Raw genomic sequence first — 22349 nt, 5'->3', positions numbered from 1 at the left:
GAATGAGCATCATGCTAGTTCATGATATAAGAGCATACAGAGGATTTGAAATTGGAAATAACCATTACTTAATACTAAGCAGGATAAAAAATGGATATCACATTGAAAAGAAAAAAGAATGTAAGAAAGTTTTACAAAGAATTATAAATTAACCAGGTTTTACAAGTAAATTATAGACTCAACTATACAAACATTATTGAAGAAAAAATGAAACAAAAAAAACGAGAACCAAACCTTTAGGTTTTTCTTTTTTTTTTTTTCAAAAAAATAAATTTTAAAAAATGTTCATTTTTTAGCTGGACTTCTGCTTAGGTCATGTACTAACACCATCTTTCAACATACAGATCTTCATGGAGAAACCATTCAGCTAGGGAGGTATGTGGTGAAGTTGTTTGCAAGGATAGAAATATAAGATCATCATGGTGAATGTAAGTCAGCATATGCCCTAAAAGAATACAGGGGGAAATGAGCTAAGCTCTGTTTAGTAGCTAAAGCTAAACTGAAGTCATGGGAGGACTTTGGTAAGAGTGGAAAATATCATGAAGCTGGCAAAATCTTCTGGAGGCTATTGAAGAAGCTTAGAAATGGAGGAAAGAGAACTACTAGAAAACCTTGCAGAGGAATACAAAGAATGGTACATATCAATCCTTGAGGTAGAAAAAGCTCTCAAAAACTTGTGATGTGGAAAGGCAGTTGGAGTAGATATTGACCAGAAATGCCTAAAGTATTTAAAAAACTTTTCGTGTCTAGTCCACACATGAAAGGCCACAAGATCTGTAGCACATTAGTGCTGTGTTTGGGCAAGAGGAATAGAAAAAAAGGAATCTGAGGGTTGTAATCTTTGGGGAAGGCAGGTTGGGGGGAGACTTCCCAAGGACAGAATTAGATGGAATAAGAGGATGCAGTGAAGTTGGTTCGATGAGTTAAGATGGACGGTAAAAGGGTATTGGTTAGCAGTGCCGCTTGTTTTAATGAATTTGCAGGAAAGTGAAGGAATAATAATGACAAATTCAGCAGAACACTGTCGATGAAAGTATCTGTACAAGAGGCAGAAACTGAACGTCTATGGTAGAGGGATTGAAGTGAGTGTGAGAGAAAGATCATTAATTAGCAGGTTTGCCCTCTTCTGGATAGAATCAAGCAATTTTAGAGGATTTTGGTGTACTTCCCCAAATATGGAGCAGTATTCCCATGGCTTGGCAGATTTGGGCTTTGTATAAAGTTGGCAGCTGTGAAGGTGTCAAGTAGTGCAGAAAAACAAGTTTTTTTTGCTGGCTGCAGAAGCTATAGTTCAAATATGGTTGTGGCATGAAAGATTGGATGTGCAAGTCAGTCCAAAAAAAAGAGAGATTTGATCATGTTTTGGATATCACAGTGGGAGGGTGGGAATTCAAGCTCATTCTTGCAAGAGATCAGAAGTGAGTTTTCATTGCAAGTTTACAAGGTTGTCCTTGCCCTGCTGGGATTATGGCTAGATCTGCGTTCAGGTTCCTGGTCATGGCAGATTTTTGTTTCAGCAACACCTATAATTTCAATTTTGAGCTTTTTTGTGACTCACCCATGAAATGTAAATATATAGTACGTTAGTACTGTATGTGAGCTAATTTTATTTTTGTAAATTTTCTGACTTATTTTTTACTTGGTCTAGAAATCATCTTTCTCCAGAGACTAAATGTTGAATCTTTCAGATCTACAATTAATGGCGTGATATTCATCTACCACCTAAAGACATTTGTATACAGTCTTACCCATGGTAGGATTTGAACACAACCTGTCAGAGTGGATATATTACACACTTATTATTATTATCCAAGACCTCATGGAGTCAAAGACTCATCTGGGATGTCCTTATCACACACAGCTCATCATACCGTGCTTTGAATACATTCAAACTCCCTGCAGACACCACACTCTCAGGCAAGGCATTCCAATCATTTACAACTCTACACGAAAAAAGCCTACCTCTCACTCCCCTACTCACATCTTCTTTATACAGTTTCCAGAGATGACCTCTGGTTCCTCCCCCAATCTCCCACTATTTTCTGTAGAACTTCTCTAGCATTGATCCTATAACAACCCCTTATCAACTTGTAGGTCTCTATCATATCTCCCTCTCTTCCTCCTGTCCACCAAACTGCAAATTGCATCTCCTCAATCTTTCCTCATACTCAACATTTCAGAGGTCATAGTCAGTTGCCTTTGGACCCTTTCCAACATCTCTTCATCCTTCTGAAAACCAGGTGACCAAATCTGTGCACAATAGTCCATGTGTGGCCTAATCAAAGCCTTATACAACTGAACAAGAATCTCCCTACTTGTACATGTCAGTATCCTCCGCATCATCCCCAGAAGCCTTTGTCTTCGCAATTTTGACTATGTCCCTTAAATTTTAGATCCTTATCCACTATCACCCCCAGATCTCTTATTTCTTCTTCCAACAATGTATCCTCACCAAGCATAAATTCTGTATCTCATCTTTGTTTTCCAAATTTTAAAACCTTACATTTTGCAACGTTGAACTTGCATCCCCATTTTTGTGCCCAATTGCTCAATTTATTCAAGTCTTCCTGCAAGGTCACGACATCCTGGATGTTGTGACAATTCATTTCTTGTATCATTTTGCAATCGGCCTGATAGACTGAAGACATTGCTTCTAGTTTCCAACCAGTAGGTAATAAGTTAATTCCATTGCATTCGTGTTAAGGAATGTCTTTAGATGGTAGGTAATTACATTTTCCAGTGTGAGACTACTTATTGCGGGCCTGATATGACATGAACAAGTTCTAACCATTGTGTTTTGGATTATGTAATTTTTATCTCACCCAGGATACTAATGTCAATTAGGCCTGGGGCATTTCTTAAATTATCAGGAAAATGTTCAGTAAAAAAAAAAAGTAATTAACTTTTCACCTTGTACTACAAAATTCATGCATATATATATATGTGGCGATTAGAGTAAGTATGGCGATTAATGACTCCAATCATTAATCGCCATACTTACTCTAATCGCCACATATATATATATATATATATATATATATATATCCTTGTTTGCTTTTTAAATAAAGTATTTATTAACCAGCATGTGAGTGAAGTGACTTTGTTTTGAGAATTTCAAAATTAAATTTTTCTGGCAAATTAGTTATTGGTGATTTATCTTTATTAGAATGAAGTAAACATGCAAATTTTTGTGAAGACATTAACTGGAAAAACTATCACTCTTGAGGTAAGTACATGCGAGTCTGATTATAACTTATCAGTATATGCTTAGCATGCATTGCAATGACTTGTATATTTTTTTTTTTTTTTTTAGTGATATATGTTTAGCAAGATTACTAATCTTTGAAAAAGTTTGAATGCATTTAAAACTACATTTTGGTTTCTTGATTTCTCCATTTTTGCCTCTTTCACTTAGGATGACTAATTGTTGATTTAATACACCCAGCAGATCAAATAAGTCGGTTACTGAGTGAGCATTTCGCAAGGGTGTGGCATCTAGGTGGTGACTTTGCAATGCCAGGTATGACTGATAGGAGAACATAGCTTAAAGAAAGGAAGGTGCTTAAAATATCACAAGCTCAATACAAACATAGCCATTGGGTTAATGACATCTTGGTCCATGTATTACGAGAATGGGTATGGGAATTATAATCTGAACAGGCTGTTTTAATTTATCTATAATTTGTTTTTTTGTCATCCAAGGCAGAAATAGCAAATTATAGGCCAGTCAGCATCTCACCAGTGATGGAGAAATTTGAAAGACAATTTAGGACTAGGTAGATAAGAATATGATAGTTATAAGGGACCTGGTTTTGTGAAGGATGTCTTGCCTTTAGTAATTTGCTAACTTTTTATAATAGTGACAGTGGAGTTGGATAAGGGAAATGGTTATTCAGTGATATTGCTAGACTACAAAGCATTTTGACAAGATTCCACATAGAACTCATTTAAATTGGAACAAATGGATAAAAATCTGGTGATTTGGATTAGTGACCAATGGGCAAATATCAGTGGTTTTTGGAGTTGTCAAGGAGAAGGCATGTGACCAGTGTATATCCCAGCTCTTAGTACATGGTCCTTTAATTTGTTTATTAAATGATATAGGAAATATTCAGTTTGATGCTGAACTGAATAGTGATGATAAATGAAGGTGATGTGGAGATCCTTCAGGAACGCTTGGACTGTATGGACAAAGGTAAATGTTTGCCAATTTAGTGTGGTCGTGTGTAAGGTGATGCACTTTGGGAAGAGAGCACAAGCTGTGTACTTGTTAAACTGTGAATGAAATTATTTTGTATGTTTTTGTTCTTCATTCACATTTAACATAATCTACCATATACTAAGCAAGACTTGTTTAAATATTATTAAGTTTATTTTATTTATTGCTATGTTAATATTATAAGAATTTGTATTTAACATTTTTTACTGCATATTAATTGAAATGTAAATATTCTCTACTTATTCCTATTTGTAGAAGTTTAACGTTATACAATAGCTCAATTTTATTATGTTTTCTTTTGTTGTCATGGAGACGTATGTAAGTGAGCGAGCGCGAGTTTGAAACAGTGCCCGAGGAGAATGTTGAAAGTTTATTGAAAAGAGTTTAAGTTAGAGAGATCACGTGAAGAATTTGGGCAGGAAGAATGGATATATAAGAGAGGAATGCTGAAAATATTGAGAAAAAGGTGAGATAGAATTGGCATTCGGTTGGAATCTGAGTATTCAGCATTCGGGGAATCAGTGCGATATTAGAGTCGGCAAGTCACTTAAGCAGCTAATTTAAGTCTACTAGTTGAGAAACAGTTAGCTAATAAGTTAGAATAACAATTATAGCTACGGAAAACAGCTGAGGGACTTCAATAGACTAGCAGTACTTGAGTTAAGATTTAATTTCAGCACCGACCTTTCAAGGAACCTTGAAGCAAAGCACGAAGTTACTAGAGAATAGTAGAGGCTGTAAAGTTGAAGTTTACCGTTAGCTGTGTTTAGAATTATAGTGCCTAAAGAATTAATTGAATGCTGGAGGAATGAACAACTGTACAAATTATTGTTACCTTAATTCATGAGTGATCAGTAGTACTTCATGTAAGAACGTTTGTTTATGTGTATTGTGACTGATGATTAATTCAGTTATTGCTTAGAAGATTTATTTCAATGAGTGCTGTTTATTGTAAAAAGTGTTTAGTTATAAAAAGTGTTTGTGTGTAAGTTGATGAAGAAAGAAGATTATCGGTAAGAACATTGCAACCATTAATATTCCTATGTAGAGATGAGTGTGTTTCATCCTAGAAATTCCTTATGTTAACAGTAACTATTGTGAAGGTTAGCTGAAGCGTAAATTTTTAAGCGTTTGCTTGTAAAGAGGTGTTGCTGCGATTTTATTGTATTTGGAACTTAAGGAACTGTGAGAAGACTGTATTAGAGATAACAAATTTACCATTGTCTGAGTTTGTATGACAGTATTATCAGAAAGGCTGAAGTGTTTATAATAACTTAGTGATTTGATCTTTAAGTGTAAATTTTGTGATTCTAAAATGTTTGTTTTTGTTAATCAAAAGTTGTATTTTGCCTGAATCTCTTACTGCACCATTCACAAAATATTCGAACCAAAGCGGGTAAATTAAGTTAAATATTCTCGGCCTGTATATATAATAACAACGTATAAAGGAAAGATAGTTGAGAGTTGGTTGTTCTTCATTTCTTGAACTAATTCAGATATAAAGTGGTGCAGTCTTTAAATACAAATTTTCTTTATATTTGAATTAGAAGTCAACTTGTAACCTATCAACTAGTTAAGAACATCATAACTATATATCGGATCCAAAGTATAGATTAAGAAGAAGTAGGATCCAACATACCGTACTGACGGAACTGAACTGCAAGAAACTGATAAGGCCAGGGAGTTGAAGCTTAGAGGACATATTGCAAAAGTAACCAAAACAGTGCACTGATTATGTGGTTGTTGAACACCTTAACAAGCAGTGATAGAGATTTATTAAAGGAGTTTTTAATAAAAAAAAAAAAAAAAAAAAAAGTAATTGCACTTTTAAAAAAAAAAAATCGGCTAACGCCTTTTTTATTCCCGTATACCGGAGTAGGCGAGGTCATTTAGCCCTATCTAACTTTTGGAGACTGAGTGGGCAGTTCAATCTCCACTGGTACTCAATCAGACAGATGGCCCAAGGCTATCACTAATTAAGCGGTGCGCAGTGAAGAGAGACGGCTCAAATGTGCTGCCATCTCATGGTCCCTAACACAATATATTTAATGTCTGAAATAATATGGCTTCTACGGTCAATTTTCTTGAGTTTACAGGAAGAAAAACCTGCTTGCCCGTGCCAGAGATTGACTAACTCGGGAACCGGCCGAAAAAAGGCTTAGAAAAATTTCCTCTAGTCGCCGACTAGACTTGAAACCAAGTCTTCCTTCGTGCGGCCAACCGCGGTGGTGTGTAAATGCCACATCCACTGAGCTACACAGGCTCTTAATTGCACTTTTTGTAATAGAAAATAAATATCAAGAAGGTGGCAAAATTTTCTGGAGGTTGTTGAAGCTTAGGAATGGAGGAAAGAGTGCTGTAAAAGGAGTTAGAGATGATAAAGATGACAAAAACGGGAGAAAAAGATATCCTTGAAGTATGGAGTAATTACTTTGAAAATTTGCTAAATGAAACAAGCAGTGATTAATACAACAAAAAAAAAAAAAAAAAACACTGACCAGGCATGCAGTCAGGAATACATATCCATACTTGAAGTAGAAAAAGCCATCAAAGGCTTGAAATGTGGAAAGGCAGCAGGAGTAGGATGACCAGAAATGCTGAAGTATGGTTGCGTAGTTCAGAAAGCCTGGACAAAGGGACGAATTCCCGATGATTGGAGTAGAGCTCTCATAGTACCCATATATAAAAAGGGAAATAAAACTGAATGTGAGAATTACAGAGGTATATCCCTACTGAGTGTTCCTGGTAAGATATATACAAGTATACTTGAGAAACGGTTGAGAAGAATTGTGGAAGAAAAGCTCGGTGAAGAACAAGCTGGATTCAGGTGAAATAGAGGCTGTTAGGATCAGATCGTCACTTTACGACAAATAGTGGAGAAATCATGGGAATATAACAAAGATCTGTATTTAAGTTTTGTTGATTTGGAAAAGGCACATGACAAGGTGCCAAGAGAGAGACTATTCAATATGCTACAGTTATATGGTGTCAATGGGGCATTATATCAAACAATACTTGGTCTTTATTTGAGTTGTAAGTCAGCAGTTAGAATTGAAGTACAGGAAGATGGTTTAATGTTAAATCTGGTGTGAGACAAGGATGTACATTATCCCCACTGTTATTCATTATCTATATGGATCATATTATGAAGGAAAGTGGTATTAAACTTGATATCAAAATTGGCGGTGTTAATATCGGCTCTTTGCTTTATGCGGATGATGTTATACTTCTAAATAAATCGCTACAAGTCTGCAATATTCCTGACTAAATTGAATAACTGTTGTGATAGATATTGTATGAAGGTCAGCATTACAAAGACAATGAAAATAGGCGGAATCGTGGAAAATATCAACTGCGTTGTGAATAGAGAACCTGTGGAACAAGTAAAACATTTCAGCTACTAAGGCACGATATTTAGTGAAGATGGTAAATTAAATATGGACATAGACAACAGAGCTGGTATGGTAGGAAGTCAATTGAATAAATTCATATGGAATAAGAGAGAAATTAGTCGGAACACTAAATTAGCCATATACAAGACAGTGTTCAAACCAGTTTTAACTTATGGATCTGAGAGCTGGGTCAGAAGTAAAACACTTGACCAAAGACTAGAGACCGCAGATATGAGAGTCCTGAGAAAGATTAGAGGCGTGAACTGATGTCATCAATGGCAATATTATTAAAAATGATTATATTAGGAAAGAACTTGACATTGTCAGCATCCAGGAATGCGTTAGCAGAGCTAATCTCAGGTAGTATGGTTACTTAAACAGAATGGGCAAGAAAAGATTAGCAAAAACAAGTGTTCTCTGCCAAGTTGGCAGGAAAATGACCCAGAGGAAGACCAAGATATAGGTGGATTGATACGGTACAAAGTGCCTTAGACGATAGAAATATAAGATCTGATAATGTTGGAATCTAGACAAATAACAGACTGATTTGGAGGAAAATTGTAGATAGGAAGTTAGTAATGATGTAAATTTTTCATGTAGTACTATCATATCCTGTACACCCCTTGAGGGTACATGGCAGAAATTTGATGTAATTTACATTACAAAATAATTTACAGTTTTCATGAGTTGCCTCAGCTTGGACCACTTAGAAAAATAGGTGCCACTCCACCCAAGTGTCTGTACATTCTCTTTCTGTTAATCCATTTTGATAAGGTTTCACTGACCTGACAGGTGTTTTAAATTCGTTGGTTCTCCTCAAAAACCAGGCAGAAACCTTAAGAACAAGAACTTGTTCATTACTATTGGAATGTCGGAGGGGTATATTTTTCGTAAGCAAACTCTGTCCGTGCGTAACTCTTTACTAAAATAAAGAGCCAAAAGGATCTTTCAAGTTCCTTAGTACTGAACTCTTTACTCTCATTTGCTGATTTTTCTGTCATATAAACAAGCCATCTTCACTTTTTATTCTTTATTATTGTTTCGTGACACTTCCAAGGAGTCTGAACACTCGAGGGAGAGCACCTACACTAAAACTATCTCCACCACATCAAACCTTTAATATCATCATCTACATAATTTTCTATAACACGTTTGTATTGGGAAGTGTTATGTGTTTATTGTACCCATGGGACTTCTCATTTCTGTTTATGCTGCCTCGCACAAACAACCCTTGACTGCTTAACAGGCACTAAGGAACTATGTGCATTTATTGCACATAGTTTATGCCATGGCATTTCTCTAAGTCGCTTCATAAGTTTGTCATAATCACTAGCTTTGTGGTTCTGCATAAACACTTTCTTGACTAAAATTTCCAGATGTTGAGCAACCTCCCAGGACATCAGACTCCAAGGTCACTTTTCCCAGTCGGAGGTAGAATTGCTGCTGCAGTTATAGATGGCATCTTCTGATATTACCACTCTCAGATTCCCATTTGCTGTTTCAGGTAATTATTTTAGTAACTGTATAAATTCAATTTTACCATTTGCCCTTCCTCCTTCCAATCTATATGACCATAGTTGAAAAGTCTCCCATGATAGTTGCTCGGCCTGCACTCATTGTGCTAATCTGCTGATGCATGTCATCCATAAGTTCTGGACCCCCTCCCCCAGGTCTATAGCAGAGACCAACAGTATATTTTGTTCTATTGGCTGCGCATGTGCACGCACATCAGATGACCTCAAATACGCCATTTCCATGAGATGTACAGTCATTTTTAACTTTAAAGTCTTTCAGCTCTCATTAATAATGCCTTTCCTCCTATCCTATTTTCTCTGAAAATACAATATCCATTACATTCTATCTATCCCTATAAGTACATCATTCTTTGACAATCAGGTCTTGCTGATGCCAATAATTTTCGGCAATGTTGAGGTGGCCAATGCTAAAACACTTTATTTCTGATACTTCGGGTATTAGTGTACATGCATTTTTCAACATCCTCTTGAGCCTCCTTAGTTTCTTGCACTTTAATGCTTTTCCCATTCGCTCTTTCTTTCATTTTCCATCCTTCTGTAACACATGGCGATTGTTTCTCTAGTCACTCAAGCTCCATTTTGTCTAGTGAAGGAGTACGTATAAGCGTGCAGTTTGTGTTGGCATATCGTCCATATTATTACTTTCAAACTGTATTTTATACACTATCATTCACTGATTTATTCTCTACATTTTCACAATCAGTCACTTCTATCTTTTGCTTGTGACACAACTTGTATTTCTTATACTCACTTATGAAATGTTTCTGACAGATTCTCTCGTCTTGCTCTCATACTACAAACCATTTACCCTTGGAAATTAATACTTTAAATGCCCTCAACATTGCACTAAATCCTGCATGCTTCGTCAATATTAATTCTTGGTTGCCATTTTTTTCACATGCATCAGACATTTCTTGATCATTATGAATGATACTTGGATGCTGTATGTAGAGGGGTTATATTTATTTATTTTTTTTTTTTTGCATCAAGGTTTTGTGTAAAGAACTGCTGTGAAAATTACATTGCTAAAACAGATGGTCCTTTTTGAGTAGTTTATTTACTACAAACTACTGCTAATACTGTCTGCAATAGTGTGGAGTATGCTGAACTCAGTCTGCAGCAACTCTGGGCTTCCTTAGAGTCACTGAATCCTGTTCTTGAGCATTCAATGTACAATTCCACTTTTATGTGAAATAGATCTCCATTTTTTAACATTTCTCTTAGTATTCCATCAGGTGCAGGTGCCTATCTATTCATTTCGGTAAGTGCTTGTTTTACTTTAACTTTGACAAAGTTAAAATTATTTTTTTTTTCCATCCATCTTGATAACTGTTATAAGTAACAAGGTTTCTTTTAATTTTATGTATACAGTATTTAAAACTTTCATGATGATTGACCCAAAATATCCAGGACAAATTGTTTTAGTTGTCACATATATACCGGGTGGCCATAAAATAACTTTCCCTCTTTGGAGGCATCTGTAACTAAAACCAATAAACGGAATGAGACCAAATTTTATATTGAGAATTTTGAAGGCATGGGAGATGATTTCTGCGAAAAAAGATTTAGTATCAAAAGTTGCTGATAGGGGAAATTTTGGTGCTTTGCAGAGCTGAAAACAAGCAGATAAAATGGAATGATAACATTTCGACAGTGTAAGCGACAACCGCGTCACTCATTCCAGCTGGATATGTGGTGCATTACAATGATAAGAATAATTAAACTAAAACAACTTGCGAGAGACACAGAAATTAATGTAGTGATTAAACTCGCAGGAAATGTTTTATTCATCAGAATCAGGGTCTCCCTGGACCACATACACTATTTTCAATGTGCTGACCTTTCTTGTATATAACAAATTGCATCTGGTGTGCGACATGCTCTACAGCTGAGCATAAAGAGTTTGATTGGATGTTCATAACAGCCCGTTTTATTTTCTCTTTGAAGACATGCAAGTTGAGAATGCCACCAACATACACAATGGATTTCAAATACCCCAAAAGTCACATGCAGTGTTGTCTAGGAGATCAAGGCGGCCATGCCGTCGGAAAGAACCAACTTGATAACACTCTCATTACTGAAATGCTGGCATAAAAGACGCTGTACTGAATGTTCACTGTGTGGCTGTGCTTCATCTTGCATAAAAATTATGGAGTCCAAACATTCTTTGCTGCAATGCAGGAAAGATAAATTTTCCAGCATTCATCGATAAATCTCTCCAGTAATGGAGCAGGTTACAGGACCTGTAAGGATAATATACTCAAAGGTATGGTCCTATTATGAAATTGGCTGCATTTTGGAGAATTCAGTGGTACTTGCTGGATCGCTTGGGTATGTTCAAATGCCCAAATTCTGCAGTTGAGTGTTGACCGATCCATTTAGACAAAAATGAACTTCATCACCCCACCATATTCTCCAAGGCTAGTCATCGTCGACCCCCATTCGAGCAAGAAACGTTAGCGCGAAGGTCATGCGCTTACTATAATCTGCGGTAGTTAGTGCTTGCACATGATGGAACTTATACGGATAGAAGTGAAGCATTTTCCGTAAGATTTTCCAGACTGTACCATAAGCCATATCAAGTTTGCTAGCTATTGCACGAGCACTTGGACCAGTACTGGTCCCTATGTCATCGAACACTGCAGTAGCAGCATCTGTTACTGTCTCTTCTTGCACTGCTTTCTCTCCTAGTGATCCAGTTTCTTCAAACTTCTTAATCATAGCTCTCAGTGCTACAGCTGACATAGGACCTATATGCAGGTTATGAAGTCTTCTAAATTTCCGAAGGGCTGCTACAGCATTGCACTGTTTAAAGTAAAACAACTTAACAAATAAAGTATGCTGAGGCAAGGTAGGACTGATATTGAGCACAATTTGTCAGTCATTCGAATAACTGTCTGAACGTTCCCAATCCCCTTTTAAGTGGAATTAGTGGCGCTGCTGTTGTATGCACAGGGAAATTTACATAATCCTTTGACCTGCATTTACTGCAAATAAGTAACTGCTTTTGGCTCTGTCAGTGCCAAAATTTCCCCTATCGGCGACTTTTGGTACTAAATCTTTTTTTGCGGAATTCATGCCTTCGAAAGTCTCAACATAAAATGTCGTCATGTTCCATGTATTAGTTTTAGCTACAGATACCTCCAAAGAGGGAAAGTTAATTTATGCCCACCCTGCATATATACATACACCCTAAGCATTAGACCAGTGATGGTGAACCTTTTTACCCAGGTGTGTCAAACATCTTTTTTTTTTTTTTTTTTAAATATTGATGTTGTTGATGTGCCACTTGCATACATGCATTATAAATTTAACTACATAATCATTGGTAACTTATCATATTAGGCTATTTGTATAAATTTAACTACATAATCATAGATAGTGACTTATACATGTCATATTAGGCTATTTATTTAATAGGACATTGATATAAAATCTATGAATTCATATTATACAATTAATTTAATAAAGTGAAATTACAAACATTGCATTTAATGACTTTTTCTGTTGCTGAGTACTGGAAGAAAGTTTCTTTATAGAAAAGCTATAGTGTGTACATTTTAATGCTACACAGGCATTGCTCAATCTATTTCTCCCTTTTGATTTGATATTATTTAAGGCAGAAAATAATTTCACGAGTATGTAGAAGAGAAAATTATTAGAGCTTTAGCTATAAAATATAATTCTTTCAATGAACCGAAACCTACCTTCGCCTTAACTGAGAGCGATCTTACACGATTATCGCAGTTTTTTCATCAGAATACTAATATTTTTCAACATCCAAGGTGTGTCAGTGCTGACACGTGTCATGGGTTCACCATCAGTGCACTAGACCATCAGACTGACATACATGTCCTTATGGACATGTATAATGCTATGCATTATGGCAACGCACATCTGCAAGGATGTGCGTGTTGCAATATGGAATACTAAGGGATTTGTGAAGTTATTAGCCTTTATATACAAGTAGCCCAGTTCCGAAGTGACTTCAAGTGCAAACTTTTGCAACTCGTATAAGAAAATGACTTATGCATTACTTCAAGCTTGCTATCACCTGGGTCTGGCTCCCACTGATGAGACCTCAAAGGTCGAAACTGGTCTGGGTAGTGACCCTTCCCATAATGCATAGCATTATGTCTGCAAGGAGGTGTGCTTTGCATTGTGGGATACTAAGGCAAGTGATGTGAAGTGAATACCACCTTTACCATAAGTTGCACCAGTCCTGAAAAATACTTCAGGTGCAAACTTTGTTTGCCTACACTTGGATAAAGGACTAAACCAAGAATATAATTTCTTGGCATCTTTAATTTACAGTTTCATTGTCAGTGGTCCAAGCATCTTTAGAGAGCAAACAGCTTATCTTGCATATACCATGGGTTACTAGAGCTGATGCTCTAATTGTGTACCACTGTTGACAGCTCCTTCATTGGGCATTTACACCTTGCTGTGGGGTTGGGATCAGCAAAATTGTTCACTCTGCAGAGTGAACCAGAGAGGTGTGGCATCTTTAGTATGAGGCAATGGCCTTGTTGTACCAGGTCAGCTTTGTTCTAGAAGGTGGTGGCTCAGTGATGGTTGGGGAGGGGCTTTCTCATGAGAGACATTAGGTCCCTTAGTATGTCTGGCCATGAAAGTCCTTAAACTGAGAGTTACCAGAATGTGCTGGCTGATCACCTGCACACTTTCATGGCCTTCATGCATTCTGCAGCCAATGGTCTGTTTCAGTACACTGAGTCTTCCTCGAGTCGTACCTGGGTGGTTGCGGCCCTGTCAGGGGCCGCAACTACCCAGGTACAACTCGAGGAAGACTCATCTGAGTTTGGGACCATTCAGTGGCCCAAAGTTTCCAGATTTAAATCGGATTGAATCCCTCTGTGATGCTATACAGTGAGGCATTAGATCCATGTATTCAGGACTGCCGTCTAAGGTGCAGTGTGGACAATGCTGCAACAGGCATGCTGGGATTTTCTCGGGCATCTGGAATCAATGCCTCGCAGAGTACAGACTGTTGTTCATGCTATTAGGTAGGTATCTGTTTTGTCCATTGATTGTATAAGTTATGCACCTATTTACCTTTCATAGTTAGCTTACATAGCTACTTAGGTGGTGCTTTTTTTTTTTAAATGTCAATTGCCATTCTGTGATCTCGTACTGATGATGTGTATGATACTTAGGCAAAAATTCTTTCTTAATAAAGTTTCTTATGTGAGTTTTCCTCTAGTTTTATAATTTTCAACATACAATTTTAGCGTTTCATTATTGAAATAAATTTTGATTATTTCAAAGATTGATGTGTGAACACGTCAAGGCCAGCTTGGTTAAAAAATTTGTTTTGAAGGAGTGTTCTTGGAAATATTAGTGTAATTTCACTGTTATGAATTTTTCCAGTTTTTCTAACTGATGGTTTTTTGCATTGCAGGTTGAGCCCAGTGATACAATAGAAAATGTTAAAGCAAAGATACAAGATAAAGAAGGTATCATTGCAATAGTTTGAATTTCTGAAAGTAGCTAGAATTTAACACCAGTATAAAAGAGCAAAACTGCCTAGTATTTATACCATGTGTATTTTATAGGAACTTTACTTTCTAAAAGCATTATCAATTTTATACTTTTTTTTTTGCACATTAAATTCTTTAACTAAATGAATAAAAACTTAAGACATATCATCTTTGGAACAGCCTCTCCCATTCTAGCTTTCCAAAAGAATACAACCTTCAGTAATTTAAAAGAAAAATGTAATCTGATTCTGCCTTTCTTCTTATCTTGCCTACACACCTCAAATTTTCATCAGTAATTTTAAACATTTTTAATTTTTTTAGCATTATGGTTGGTTATAAAGACTTCTTTTTTTATTGACATATGTTGAAACTTGATTCCCAACAATGTTCCCTCCCAAAATGATTCATAGGAATTATTATCATAAATGGCAAATATTAAAGAGCTGGTCATTTTCAGCTGTTGTATCCACTGCTGCATGATGGCCTTCCTTGAACGAATTGCCGTCCTCTAATCCTATCTTTAGCTTTTCTCTGCCACTGACTTCTCACCATCTCTTTAATCTCATCCTCCCACTGTCTTTTTGGTCTTCCTGTAGCTCTTTCCGTCTTTGGGATGTCATTTGGATATCAACTTTGTCCATTCTTGAATGTTACTTCTTGCAATATGACCTCCCCATTTCAATTTTGGATCTTTTAATAGCGGTTGTACCTCATCCTGGTCTGAGCTGTGACTTAAGTATTGCACTTTCTATCTAGAATGCTAATACTGAATAATGACCTTTTTTCAATTTCTGGATAATCCTCAACTTGCTGGTCAGTTTTTTATTTAAAGTCCTTGTTTCACTTCCATATGTCATGGCTGGAAGTCAGTGACTTCCTCATGGCAGCAACTCATGACAACGTTCAGTTGGATTGTTTGACACAATAACCAATCGCAGTCACTGATTTCTGGGTGCTGTTGTCTCATTGCGACCCTGCCTTGCCTTTTGGGTGATTTAGAACCACTGGAATGCTAAGTTGTACTATCTGTACGTCTGTTCAAAGGTGTTGGTATTTGTGACCCAATACCCAGGCTATTAATGTGAATGTGATGCAGTGTTTATGCATCAAAGTGTACTTTTCATGAAGCATTGGTAGATTAGGAATCATGTGGAGCCAGGAAACAATTAGGGGAGTCTTTAATAGGGTTAAATGCAAAAATATCGGTGTTGCTTATTCCGTAGGTGTGCACCATAGACCTAGCACACATACGCCCCCTCCCTCTGCTGGAAGGATACAAGTATTGAATATTTGCCTCTTAAGACAGATTAGGATGTTTTCTTTGAGTGTCTCATGGTGATTTCGAAAGGCTATCTTCTTCGGAGAGCCCCCCACTGTGATCTTTCATCCTAGGTAAACAATTATCAGTTTTCTGGCATTTCATTAGTATTCATTATATTGTAGGTGATTTAGTTCTTTCCCATTAACTATAATTCTTGTGTTTATCCAATCCAAAATTTTAATTTTTTTCTAGGGCTGCTATTTACTAGGGTAAATAATTAGGTAAAATGCATCTCCCTGTTTTTTTATATATAGGAAATTTCGTTTGTTCCTGATTTTATAGATGCAGTTGAATATATGACTAAGTATATCAATATAATTTTATTTTTAGGACTTCTAACATAGCTAATGTAGGAATGGATCAGTAAAGCTGATTATTTATCAAAGACAGTAAGTCTGCTATGATAAACTTGTATTTTGTCTTATGCCCCTCCTTTTTTTTTTATTTGCCCTAATAAAATTTGCCCTAATTATGGGGCAAATTATGGTGTTCCTGATGTGGTTGAATGAACTGGAATCCACTGTGTGGGGGGACAAAGCAAAAAAAAAAAAATTGTATGTAACAAGCACAATTAACCATTCATGGATGTGCTCAATTAGCACTCTAGTGTAATTGTAATTCATACCATGCCTAGAATATGAACATTGTTAGTTCAGTGGATATGTTCCTTCCTTCCTTAGTCATTTTACTTGGCTCCAGTAGAATGCTATTATAGTTATTTCAGAAATCTTTCCTTTCATCAAATTCCTGATGTATCCTAATGGGTGGGGTGTGTAGGATATTATAGTACTATATGAAGAACTTGCATCATTATTGACTTTCTATCATATTTTCCTTCAAATGAATCTGTTATCTGTCAAGAATGACATTATCAGTTCTTATTTCTGTCTTCTAAGGCACTTTTTACTGTATCAATCCACCTATATCTTGGTCTTCCTCTGGGTCTTTTTCTAGCCAACCTGGCAGAGAACACTTGTTCTGTTAATCTTTCCTCTCCCATTCTGTTTAAGCGACCATACCATCTGATATTAGCCCTGCTAACACATTCCTAGATGCTAACAATGTCAAGTTCTTTCTTAAAAAAAAAAAAAAAACTTAGTTTTTTTAAATCAATCATGAATAAGAACATGCATGTCTAGGGATATGATGGCATGCAGTTCATTCTTTCTCCAAAGCAATTTGGAGACACAACTTGTACATTATTCATTTCCATCTAATGAAAGTATTCTTTCTTTAAATCTTATAGCATTTTAAATATTGGATTTCCCCCTCAATTGAAGCACATACCATGATTCGTGTCATGTTTGCCTAATACAAAGTATGAGACATTCTTTATCTACGCAAAGGTCCACTATAGCAGAAGACAATTTGTCCCTTCCTAGTGTAAACGTGGTACTTTAATTCTGAACATTTAATTGACATATCATTTGTGTGATGTTATCCATATCACTTTCTAGTTTTAAAACTTCATGAAATAAGTTTATACCTTCCACATTACTGGATTCAGTAACAGAACAGTATTTTGATTTTCTAGTTTAACCAGAAGTACTGCCACTCAATTAGAAAATTATACTATGTTGAACCTCCCTTACTCAAATTACAGCACATGTGGGATTTAGCATAGATCCACAAGATGTTGGTTTGTGTCTACAACATACCAGGCATTCACCAGACTCACTCAGAATTTTTCCAGTTTTGGCACCAGAGCACATCAGGTATGATTGGAGAGAAATGCCATCATAACAAGTTTTTAGTTTGTCCATTTATCCAAAAAAAACTACAGGAGGAGTGCCATCCTCAGATTCTAATATCAGGAAGTGAGATTTGTCTCACTTTTCTATACATGAGTTGGGAGTTGTGCCAGGATATCATCTTTATCTTTTGGTTCTTTAATGGTGGTGTCATGTGAGTAAAAAGTGGATTAGCAGGTGAGCAGAATTTTTCTGGTAATCTTTAGAAAGGGACCAGAAGCTGTGGCTTCCATTGGAGCCAGAGGCAGTTTTTGCTTTTGTTAGTCTTTGAAGTCAGATTTAGATTTACTTGATGGTTCTGCATTTATTGCATACTTCAGTTTCATTTATGCTCATAATGATCTAGGCCAACTCCAAGAATTGTTTTTTCTTCAGCTATTTTTGTAGTTTCTGTTGATCCATAATGTGAAAAGTTGATGAAAATATTGGGTAGAATGAAGACTTGCTAGGAGTAACTATTGTGATTAGTAGAGCAGAAGTGAACTATAGAAAGGAAGAGTAAACGTTCTGGAGATTGTTCCACTTAGTTTGTTTCTAGCAGCAAAGGATAAGAGTTTCTATGTTAAGATTTCTATAGCTGTTGCTGTGATTCATGTTGAAGTTTCTGGAACAAAAAGCTATGCAGACAGTGGAATGTAAATAAATAGTTCATGGGCTAAAGTTATAAGCTGCCAATTTGAAGGGCTCAAGCAAGCATTATCAATGTCACTTTAACAATACACACTCAGTGAAAACAAAAAATGATCTGGATAATAAGGATAGTAGTGATGCTTCTTGTGTGATTTATTATTGATGGGCACATAAGGTTGCATGCCAAAATTATTCAGTCATTTCTGTTCCTGGATTCTGTAGAACTTGTGCTGCTTCCTTTTATTTTCTATGTTTATTTTTATATATTCTTTGCCTTAAAAGTTAATCTTTGTTATTTTGTAGCATAATTGATATTCATACAGCATTGTATTAATGGTTCATGTTAATTGGAATCGTTGCTTTACTGATGTTTTCTCATAGTCTCATTATATATTAAATATCTAATTTTCTTCTGTGCATCAATAGATTTGTAGGTCTATAGCAAGGGTGGGCAATTTCTTCAGTAATAAGAGCCACATATAATACATTTTTGAATGTTCAAGAGCTGCAGAAAATTGTATTTATAAAAAATACAACTATATAATAGTCTTACTCGCCAAAGAGTGTTTTAATCTCTACTCTTTGAATGCTTTGATACCTCATTTGTGCAGTTAATAGTTTAAAATCTGGCTGGTAGGATGTTAGTGAGGATAGCACGATGTTTTGACTTGACAAATTTCATTAGAGAAAAGAGATTCACAGCAGTAAGTTGTCCCCAAAACATAGTAGTTGGAAGCCAGTTTTCTGAAGATTTCAATACTTTGTTTCTGGGATTTGTTTCTAAAAGTCAGTTACAGATGAGCTTTTATGTACTAGCTTCAAACCCACATCTTCCTGCAGTTCATTAAGCTCTGTCTCTGTTGAAGCAATATCCACGGTAAAAGGTGTAACAAGAGGACATCCATCATTCACAAGGATTCACAAGAAATTCGAAACATGGCTTTAACTTTTTTAATTTCTCAAAATTGTAGTGTTTCTAAGTTTCTTTCGTATTGTTTCAGTTAAAATCATCCTCCCATTGTTGGTTAAACACTCTAATTTCTTGTTCTTATTTCCATTTTATACTCTTCTGTTGCTCAATCATTTTAAACAAGGCTTTTATAACTTTCACTAAAATCAATCTTAATTATTTATTAATCAGAAAAGTACTTATCTACACTAAAATTCACTAATTATGTCCTGCTACCACCACAAGCACATAACTTGTGTGTATTGCATGAAGAGTGATGATGATGCAGTGGGTAATGCAGTGATCATAGTAGTCACGTTTGGAACTAATTTTGGCTGGAGCGACATAGGCCATAAAATCCCTGGTCTATAGTTTGGTTTCCTGCAGTTACACCATAGTCAGTACCTGGGTGTTTTCAGCAGCTGTCTAAGTTTTAGAAACTGGAGCTCTATCTAGTTAATCTTCATCAGTAATGATTTGAGAGGCTGTTCATGTTGAGGATACGCAATTTTTTAGGTCTGAGTGGGAAGAGGCATGTAAAAATGTCAGTATGTATTGGATTTCAAAAGATAGGGGTTTTTAATTTATTAGATTTCTTAGTTGTAAATCTAGAAGATGGAAATAAATGATAAAATTTACCTACAAGTTAGTCTAATCTTAAGATGTTGGGATACTAACATCTATTAACCCAGTCCATCAGAATATCCAGATCTAGTAATCTTTCTTGTAGATCGTACTAAATGCAAATTTTTTTTTTCCCCTAAGGTAATTATGATTAAATATGCACAAATATTTCAGTTGCATATCTGCATGATATTCAAATATTGATTATATATACATTTTTCTTATAAATAATGGATTTATACTCTTCAGTTTAACTTTGGTTTTGTTTCTTCTAGGGATACCACCAGACCAGCAACGTCTTATCTTTGCAGGAAAGCAGTTAGAAGATGGACGGACATTATCAGATTATAATATTCAGAAGGAGTCTACACTCCACTTAGTCCTGAGACTTAGAGGTGGTGCAAAAAAACGGAAGAAGAAAAATTATACTACACCAAAGAAAAATAAACATAAGAAGAAGAAGGTAAAACTGGCTGTATTGAAGTTCTACAAAGTACGTATCAAATTCTTACTACTTCATAGTTGGTAATATTTTTTATGCAAAAAATTGCATCTATCCTTATGGGACTGAAGATGGAGACTTGAAATGTTTTTCAGGCGGTTGGGTATATGAACCATAGCATGAAATTCACTGAATGGCATTATTTCTAGATTTGAGAATAAATATTTTGTCTCCATTAGATTATTACATTTTTAGTTTGTTTTGCATAAAAATAATTTTTAATCTAATACTTTGCCTTTATTAATTTGCTGCAGATATAAGATTTTTTACTAATAGTTTCTATTTTTTTTTTAAATACAAATTTTATATCCATTGACATACAAATCCACTGCTCTAAAATAATTTATCAATTATGGTTAATGTTGAAGTTGGTGTGGTTTTGTGTGATATTTGCTGTTATCTATTCGGTATTCTCTTGGTCTACCAGGTAGCTAGCTAGTTTTCTCTAGGGTCATTTATTTCATGACATGACATGGCATATGGTTTTATTATTATATCATTTATTATCATCAGCTGTTTATTTAAATAAACTCTCAGCTGTGCCATTTATGCTATATTTCTGTAAAGTATTTTTTTTTTTTTTACCCTGAGTGTTACGTAATTACAAGAGTTCATTCCGATTGGTACTATCACTTTACTGTTTCTTTTAGAATCTGGAAAATCACTTAAAGACCAAATAAAAAATCTATACATCTTAATAAAACCAAAACATTATACAGTTTACATTAATAACTACAAAATGAATTGGATCCAAGGCCTAAAATAAGTATTTTAGAGATTTTCTTATCCATTAAAATCATTCATTCTTTGACTCATTCAATTTACTGGATTGTTTAACATATACTTAATCATGTCTACCAGACTAAAGTCAAAGGTTATTTGGGCTTGTTTTCACAACAATGTTCATCAGTCAGTTTCTTTGTTAGGTCCTTTCCGAAAATATAAAATTTTTTTTTTCTTTTGTATGGGATCCTACGTAGTATACAATATTATTCCTCCTGTCTCACTGAAGTATAAATATTCTTACCTCTTGCAGTTCAATTTCACACTCAATTTCCTAATTTTTGTATCAGAGAAAAGTTTCTTCTACTATTTCATAAACAACATATCTAAGTTGAGCTCTTCATGTTAAGCCACTTTACAGTTTCAAATTTTACTCGTTGCATTGCTTTTCCAAACAAAATGAATAGATGCAGCGTCCTTGACAGAAGACAACTTTGTTGGCATTTTCTCAAACATTGAATTAGAATGTTAACTCCAATATCGTGTTATTTACTAAACATTTGTTGACAGTCAACTCTTCTACTTTCACAATGCTATGTTCCTTTTCAGAATCTTCCATTAATATTCTCCCGACTGTCATGTTTTCTTAAACTTCCTAAGAACAAAATTCTCTGGTTGGCATTCTAAAATTTTCATTTCTTCCCTATTTGTTTTCTTTGTTTCTGGAATACTGGATGCTCTGTCAGCTGTCAATCTCCTTGATGAGCATGCACACTTCCTGTAAATTGCAAGTGAGAAGTTATATGGATGCATTGTCTTTGTTAGCATAAGGGAATGTCTTCACAAAGAACAAAAATAACTTGACACTTATCGAGTTTGAATTCCAATAAAGAAGATTGAAATTATTACAAGCTATCAGTAGTAAGTACATACATTTCAAATGCTTTGTATATCATACATGCTTCGAAACCAAAAACTAATACACTAACCTACATAGAAACAATTGTGAAAAAATTCATAAATTTAAACTGTATTTTTAGTTTTTTCTGTTAGAGCTTCTTCATGGGAGTGGATTAAGGCAGTTTTATCAATCATCAGTATTCCTATCCAGTTTTGACAGTACACTTCATTTGCCATACTCATTTGACAAACCATGAAGTGCTAAAACTTCCATTTCTTTCCAGTGAACTATTTGTTCTTTTTTT

At 35.4% G+C, this 22349-nt stretch overlaps 1 protein-coding gene across 1 annotated transcript in view; it reads left to right on the top strand.

Moving 5' to 3' along the window:
• Window positions 1–22349, top strand: part of RpS27A (ribosomal protein S27A) — a 30625-nt gene that overhangs the window by 4665 nt on the left and 3611 nt on the right. The window contains exons 2-4 of the mRNA XM_090399358.1: window positions 3167–3226; window positions 14566–14620; window positions 20195–20412. Of these exons, the coding sequence (XP_090255484.1) occupies window positions 3179–3226; window positions 14566–14620; window positions 20195–20412 (321 nt within the window). The 5' untranslated portion in view covers window positions 3167–3178. The remainder of the gene's footprint in view (window positions 1–3166; window positions 3227–14565; window positions 14621–20194; window positions 20413–22349) is intronic.

Source organism: Typopeltis vanoorti, chromosome 10, assembly GCF_054136105.1.
Source record: "Typopeltis vanoorti isolate ZY-2024b chromosome 10, IOZ_Tvanoo_1.0, whole genome shotgun sequence".
NCBI lineage: Eukaryota > Metazoa > Arthropoda > Arachnida > Uropygi > Thelyphonidae > Typopeltis > Typopeltis vanoorti.
The sequence above is the reverse complement of the archived record's forward strand: the minus strand, read 5'-3'. Positions and strand labels throughout refer to the sequence as shown.